The sequence below is a fragment of the Brienomyrus brachyistius genome, chromosome 21, assembly GCF_023856365.1.
Source record: "Brienomyrus brachyistius isolate T26 chromosome 21, BBRACH_0.4, whole genome shotgun sequence".
NCBI lineage: Eukaryota > Metazoa > Chordata > Actinopteri > Osteoglossiformes > Mormyridae > Brienomyrus > Brienomyrus brachyistius.
This window is the reverse complement of record NC_064553.1, coordinates 672388-680005: the sequence shown is the minus strand read 5'-3', so window position 1 is coordinate 680005 and position 7618 is coordinate 672388. Positions and strand designations below refer to the sequence as shown.

The following is a 7618-nucleotide window of genomic DNA, read 5'->3' as shown; positions in this document are numbered from 1 at the left end:
TGTAAAAGCACATGCCATGTTTGGCTATGAATGAGCTCACTTTTACACATAATTCACCTTAAATCAACCCATCGCACAAGACTGGCTGATCTCTGGATTACATCAGGCAACGCTTAACATATTTAGGGCAGAAATCATTACTTACAACATTAACGATTATTGTTAAGCTTAATTAATTAGCACTGCTTGTAACTTACACTTTTCCGTAACACTTTACATTAACTGCACCTTCATAATCCCTTTATAATGCATTCGTAGAATATTCATAAGCAACATGTGATACATTAAATACATTAAATACATTAAAATTCCAACAATCTAAAATTCTAAAAAAAAAATGTTTTTTTTTGTAAAATTCTACCTTAACAGATTTAGTATACATTAACATTACACGAAAATAACAAACATTAGAATTGTATAATCAGCTAATGTTTGTTATTAGTGTATTTTAAAGCTGTTAAGGTATTTTAGGATACGTTAAAGTATACTTTCATGCTGGTTATGAATGTTCGATGCATGCATTATGAAGGTGCAATCAATGTTCTATGAAGGCTTCATGAAAGTGTACTGAATGTTCTATGAATGCATTATGAAGGTGCACTGAATGTTCTATGAATGCATTATGAAGGTGCACTGAATGTTCTATGAATGCATTATGAAGGTGCACTGAATGTTCTATGAATGCATTATGAAGGTGCAGTTCTTGTAAAGCGTTAGCCACTTTCCTCCTTTTCTGTAGTAAGTTCTCTATCCCACATCATACAGGAAGAAGGAGTCACTTTATTTTAAAAATAACAGATTGGGTTGAGGGGTGCCAGAAACAGGCAGGGTCTGATTATGTCCTCTTTGGGGCTTGGGGTGGTTCCCAAGTGCCCCCTGTGCTGAAGAGGCAGCTGCCCTGCTATCATAAACACACGCTTATAGGACTATCACACGTCAGTCAGGATTCACTAGCAGTCCAAGATTAGTCATGATTCACACGGACTCCATGTACAGAAAACACATGAAAGGTAAATCAGCAACGCTTTAAAAAAAGAAGTGGTTGAATTTATTTTATTTCTTTTATGTCTATATTATGCCTATATTTGGCAATACTTCCAGGAAAAGACAAAAATACATTCTGAGATATTTTACAGAAGATTTAAAGAAGCACATTCTGTCTTAGAGAAAATGCAGGCAGGGTGGTCACAGGCCTGGGCATAAAAAAAAAGTCCATTTCTATCACCTTGATAAACACACCCAGTCCAGCTCTATCCCCAAAATTGGTCTGACTTATCTTCCCAGTCCCCTGCAGAACATCAGCCTGTAGACCCCTCAGTATGGTTTAAACTACAGACCTCATTTAGTACAGAGAGAGGAAGTTTTTGACAAATTCTGATGGAAGGAGGAGAGACAAAGGTGAGGGAGCCCCCTTCTGGGCAAGTCGGAGCACTGCGTGAGAGGCGTGTCTGCCACTGCGCGAGAGGCGTGTCTGCCACTGCGCGAGAGGCGTGTCTGCCACTGCCTTTTGTGGCGAACAGCAATGATAAGCCCAAAATGCGGAACATAAACCCTATTACTACAGCACATTTTACATTAAAATGCATGTCTTTCAACTAGAAAAGGATTTGCCTGATTTCCACCCTCAATTTGTGTGTGCATGGTGATGTGGCTTTGGCCCCTCCCCTTGTGTGTGTGGTGACGTGGCTTTGGCCCCTCCCCCTATGTGTGTGTGTGTGTGGTGATGTGGCTTTGGCCCCTCCCCCTATGTGTGTGTGTGCGAGGTGATGTGGCTTTGGCCCCTCCCCGTGTGTGTGTGTGGTGATGTGGCTTTGGCCCCTCCCCCTATGTGTGTGTGTGCGAGGTGATGTGGCTTTGGCCCCTCCCCGTGTGTGTGTGTGGTGATGTGGCTTTGGCCCCTTCCCTTGTGTGTGTGGTGACGTGGCTTTGGCCCCTCCCCCTATGTGTGTGTGTGTGGTGATGTGGCTTTGGCCCCTCCCCCTATGTGTGTGTGTGGTTATGGTGTGACTTTGGCCCCTCCCCATGGTTGTGTGTGTGGTGATGTGGCTTTGGCCCCTCCCCTTGAGTGTGTGTGTGTGTGGTGATGTGGCTTTGGCCCCTCCCCTTGTGTGTGTGTGTGGTGATGTGGCTTTGGCCCCTCCCCCTATGTGTGTGTGTGGTTATGGTGTGACTTTGGCCCCTCCCCATGGTTGTGTGTGTGGTGACGGTGTAACTTTAGTCCCTCCCCCTGGATGCGTGTGTGGTGATGTGGCTTTGGCCCCTCCCCCTGGGTGTGTGTGTGGTTATGGTGTGAGTTTGGCCCCTCCCCATGGTTGTGTGTGTGGTGACGGTGTAACTTTGGCCCCTCCCCCTGGATGCGTGTGTGGTGTTGTGACTTTGGCCCCTCCCCCTGCATATGTGTATGGTGATGATGTGGCTTTGGCCCCTCCCCCTGCGTGTGTGTATGGTGATGATGTGGCTTTGGCCCCTCCCCCAGGGTGTGCGAGGCGTTAGGCGATGCAGGCACTGGCAGGGACATCAGGGTGGTGTCATTTGCTCCCTCTAGGGCTCCTGTCACGTTCATGCCTGGTTGCATGTCCCTATTCTGCATTCCAATCAAGCTACCCTGTAACAGCAGCACAGCTGCATGTAAGCTACATCCAATCAGATTTACCATATGTCTGCATCATATGAATGGCCAGACCAATCAGACATGCTTAAATTGTCATGTGGACCACTTAGACCAATCAGAGGTACTATAGCTTTACTCACGGAGCAGTTGCCGCAAATGTCCTTATGATAAGTGGCCCTGATGGCAGCCTCGACATAGGGGTAGTGCAGGAAGCTGTATGGCAGCACGATGTGGAACGTCAGCTGCCCGCAGCTGTGGAGACAGTGACTTCCCCAGTGACCCACACCGGATGGGAAGGACTTCTTTGGGGGGGGAGGAAGCATGAGGACGATGTGGAACATCTCACCGGTCATATATGAGGAAGTCATCTTTGTCTCCCTCTAGAAGCTCCCAGACATCCTCCTGCAGGGGGGCCTGCTGGTAGACAGGGATCCCCGCGGCCGTCCTCCTCCTCATCTCCCAGTACATGGCTCTGGACTGGGGGGTGCGCTCATTTACCACCAGGAAGGTCACGTTGCTCAGACCTCCCCGGAGGAGCTTGTCACGCAGGTTGCCCAAGCTGCTCATGAAGGGTGACAGGAAGGCATGACGGCTGCAGAGCAGCGCTGTGGTGGCAGCCGGAGCTGCTGTGACAGGAGTCACACGCACACTGAGCCTCTTCCCTGCCATTGTTCCTGTTATGTATTATAATAATAATATGTGTGAAGCTGGGGAGACCACGGCGCTCACAGGCACCTTGTCATTCTATAGGCTAATCCATACTTCGCTTTTCCGTCTGCACTTTTGGTCGCGGTCGAGGGGGTGTGACGTCAATGTCGTCATCAGGGCTTGGCTGTGAATGGCTGCGGTTGGTGCAAAGAATATTATCACTTGTGGAAACCGTGCACATCTGTGCAAGATAACTGATTAGCTATTTCCAGTAGGTGGCAGCATGGAGTTTCACAGTTGGTTTGCCGGCCAGCGGCCAACAACGAAAGAGTAGAGGAAGAATAGCTGTTGTTGTAGTTATGGTGAGCAGTTATATGAGGATATATATAATAAATATATAATATATATAATTTTTATATTATATATACTTTTTCATACTGTCTAGACATCATAACGAATTATATGGTACCTTAAAAAGCAGCACTACTGCGTCATTTGGAAATCCTGGCCACAAAATTCGACAAGCGGGTAGGGGGGGTAATTTTGTCATAAGGATTTTACAATACCGTGGTATGCCTTATTACTGCAATACTGCCAAAGCCTTGATTAATAACTTTAAAACTGTTCCTTAAAGTTTACCCATTTCACTACACTGTTTTTGAGATTGCACATCTGCCCTCTGCTGGTCTGGTGGAATATCACTGCTGCATGTATCCACGACCATCCATATCCGCAGCCAAATGCAGCATGAACACAAGCTGCCATGCAGACGCCCGCAGCCTGGAAGGGCGCAGAAAAGCGAAGTACGAACTAGGCTTAGCAGGTCCAGCATGGAGTGGAGGAATAATTAGCGAAGAAATCAGGCACAGTGGTAACATGTTTCGGTGGGAGGGAAGTGGGGATGCCCATCTGGGTGGGGGGGACACAGAAGCGTGTGGGCAGCCACTCTCAAGTTCAGTCCAATCACTTCCAGACGTCCCAGAAACTGTTTTCTGTTTTGTGAACCCATATGCATGTTGCCATGTGACCTCACTGTTGCCTAGGCGACCCGGCGGCCGGCGCCCGCTCACCGAGCAGCCTGCGTCAGGCAGAATTGTCAGCTGGCCTTCAGCAGAGCCACCACCACCAGCTTCCCCAGGTGATCCTGCATGGGGGCCTGGCCCTCCACCTGCCACCGTGGGGGGAGCCTGCAAATCCGCAAAGAGTCGCTCTCCCCCTCCAGGAAGACCGAAGAGGCACTGAGCAGCCCAGGCAGGAACCACAGCGACAGAGTTCCGGGAGCCCACATGGTGACGGAGACCTCTGACCTGGGGGAGAGAGGCGGGAGGACGGCGGGCCAAGGCCAGAGCCCCCCCATACTCTGTATGGCAAGTTCAGTTCAATTTATCTTTAAATAGCGCCAATACGCTTTATATGGGCGTGTTGTGACCTTAAGGTATTTTAGGCCATTAACACAAAAGAATACAAAAACAATCACTAAATGTAGGACGTGGGACCCCCCCCCTGAGAAGAGGCACCACGAGCATTAGGACCAGGGCGTGGGACCCCCCCCTGGGAAGAGGCACCCCGAGCATTATGACCAGTGCAGACTGGAAGCCAACAGAGTAACGGTTGCTTCACTTACCTGGCTCAGCGTCGCTCCCTGCTTCTCCCCGCTACTGATCCCACAGGCCACTCGGTGTGACTTTAAGGACTCTCCCCGCCTACACAGCCCCCCACCCCCTCACACTGTCCCTGTCAGCTGATTGAGGGGGCTCGTTGTGGGGGGGGGTGGCTCAGCCGTTACACAGTGAAATCTTCATTACACACATTATCATTTGTGGTTACGGAGTGGTAAAGGAGGCCACGCCGACCCGCACCACCATGAAGAAAAGACGGCCTGACGGAGGCAACGCCGACCCGCACCACCGTGACGAAAAGGCGGCCTGACGGAGGCCACGCCGACCCGCACCACCGTGACGAAAAGGAGGCCTGACGGAGGCAACGCTGACCCGCACCACCGTGACGAAAGGGAGGCCTGACGGAGGCAACGCCGACCCGCACCACCGTGACGAAAAGGCGGCCTGACGGAGGCAACGCCGACCCGCACCACCGTGAAGAAAAGGAGGCCTGACGGAGGCAACGCCAACCCGCACCACCGTGAAGAAAGGGAGGCCTGACGGAGGCAACGCTGACCCGCACCACCGTGACGAAAGGGAGGCCTGACGGAGGCAACGCCGACCCGCACCACCGTGACGAAAAGGCGGCCTGACGGAGGCAACGCCGACCCGCACCACCGTGAAGAAAAGGAGGCCTGACGGAGGCAACGCCGACCCGCACCACCGTGAAGAAAGGGAGGCCTGACGGAGGCCAGGCCGACCCGCACCACCGTGAAGAAAAGGAGGCCTGACGGAGGCAACGCCGACCCGCACCACCGTGAAGAAAGGGAGGCCTGACGGAGGCAATGCCGACCCGCACCACCATGAAGAAAGGGAGGCCTGACGGAGGCCAGGCCGACCCGCACCACCGTGAAGAAAAGGAGGCCTGACGGAGGCCAGGCCGACCCGCACCACCGTGACGAAAAGGCGGCCTGACGGAGGCAACGCCGACCCGCACCACCATGAAGAAAGGGAGGCCTGACGGAGGCAACGCCGACCTGCACCACCGTAAAGAAAAGGTAGAATCCAGCTTTTGTTCAGAACTCAGTGAATAGCAGTAAAATTACCTCAGAAAGACTCTTTTTGTTGGTCTTGACTCTACAATGAGCAATGAATCACAAAGGAGAAAAGTCATGTTGGAATGTTAATGACCAAGATGGAGGCAGAGTCAGGGAGGAACCGGGCATATCTGAACATGGAGAAGAAACCTGGACTCCTAAGCGAGGAGACAAAAAGGGACACCAAAACAGGAGGACAAGACAGGACACCTAAGCGAGACACTAAACTGGGTGGACAAAGCAGCGGGACAAAACAGGGAGGGGGGCAAGCCAGGACACCAAAACAGGACACTAAGCAGGGGAAAGAAAATGAGTGGACAAGCCAGGAGACCAAAGCAGGACACCAAGTTGGGACACTAAGCAGGGGACAAGGCAGGACGCACAGCAGGACTAAGCCGAGGGGACAAAGTGGGACACCTCGATGAAAGTACTATGAGCCTCTTGTTTCAATCCTGAAAGAAGCTTCTCGTTGCGGCAAACAGCCTGAGCTGGACATTGCTCCAGATTTCTCAATCACAGGGTAGACCTAGTGGCCAAAATTGCAACATACCCTGGTTGTGTGTGAACAAGCAAGGGGGGGGGGGTCCTTGTATGATAGAAGTAAGAAGGGGGCAGGAACCTGTCTGTAGTCCCCAATCTCCCGTTTGGCTCTGCATCCGCATGCTATGTCCACAATGAAAACCATACAGGGCCTAATTATGACCAATTAACAAGGGGCACGTGTGATCAACCCATGGGACTCGACCCTCCCCGGTCACCCATGCTGGCAAAATGGGTGAAACTCCCAGGACATTCATTGTGCTTGATGCCATCTGAGTGCTGACTACTGATTATACAGGCGCCGCTGTGGACCTGGGAATCGTGCTCCAGATTCTTCATGATGCCTTGATGAAACATGTTATTTCGTTTTTGGTTATGCAGCCTCATTTAGGGGTCAGGGGAGGTTTTGTTTGGAGGGGATCAAACACTCAGTTGCACAACACCAGTGAGCACTGACATAGTCTGCCAGGGGCCCTTGGACCCTGAGGTAACTGGGCAATCTCCATACTGGGTTGTTTTTGTGCTGTTTGCACAGCCTTGGGTCTGGTTACTGATTGCGTGGGTCTACGATAAGGAGGTGGCCTGCGTGGACCTGGAAAGAATGCAAATCACTAGGGAGCATGTTTGCACAAAACACGAACACCAGTGAGTGTGTCTACACAAAACACGAACACCAGTGAGTGTGTCTACGCAAAACACGAACACCATTGAGTGTGTCTACGCAAAACACGAACACCAGTGAGTGTGTCTACGCAAAACACGAACACCAGTGAGTGTGCCTACACAAAACACAAACACTAATGAGTGTGTTTGCACAAACACCAGGCACCATATGCACGAACACATGCTCTATTCACACCTGGGCCTAACAGCAGAACCACACCCAAACAGACACAGGCTCTGGCAGAATCAGCCCAGACGCCTCATTCCTCACATAAATGAAAACACGGTTAATGTTCACTTCATCAGGCTCATTCTCCTCTGTAAGCAGTCAGGTCAGCTTCAGCACTAGGGCTCTCAGACACCACTCTCCTCTGTGAGCAGTCAGGTCAGCTTCAGCACTAGGGCTCTCAGACACCACTCTCCTCTGTGAGCAGTCAGGTCAGCTTCAGCATTGGGGCACT

At 51.1% G+C, this 7618-nt stretch overlaps 1 protein-coding gene across 2 annotated transcripts; it reads right to left on the bottom strand.

The window, feature by feature from the left end:
• Positions 1–1039: 1039 nt before the first annotated feature.
• selenop2 (selenoprotein P2) lies at positions 1040–4972 on the bottom strand. 2 transcript variants are annotated; one of them, XM_048989998.1, is made up of 5 exons: positions 4884–4972; positions 4330–4566; positions 2958–3170; positions 2752–2863; positions 1040–2605 (listed from the first exon to the last, which is right to left on the bottom strand). In XM_048989998.1, exons 2-5 carry the CDS (start codon positions 4545–4547, stop codon positions 2144–2146), a joined length of 1005 nt encoding a protein of 334 aa, XP_048845955.1. In that variant the 5' UTR covers positions 4548–4566; positions 4884–4972; the 3' UTR covers positions 1040–2143. The 2 variants fall into 2 exon arrangements, with proteins under 2 accessions (XP_048845955.1, XP_048845954.1); XM_048989997.1 differs by lacking the exon at positions 4884–4972 and having other exon boundaries at positions 4330–4877.
• Between the last annotated feature and the right edge of the window lie 2646 nt (positions 4973–7618).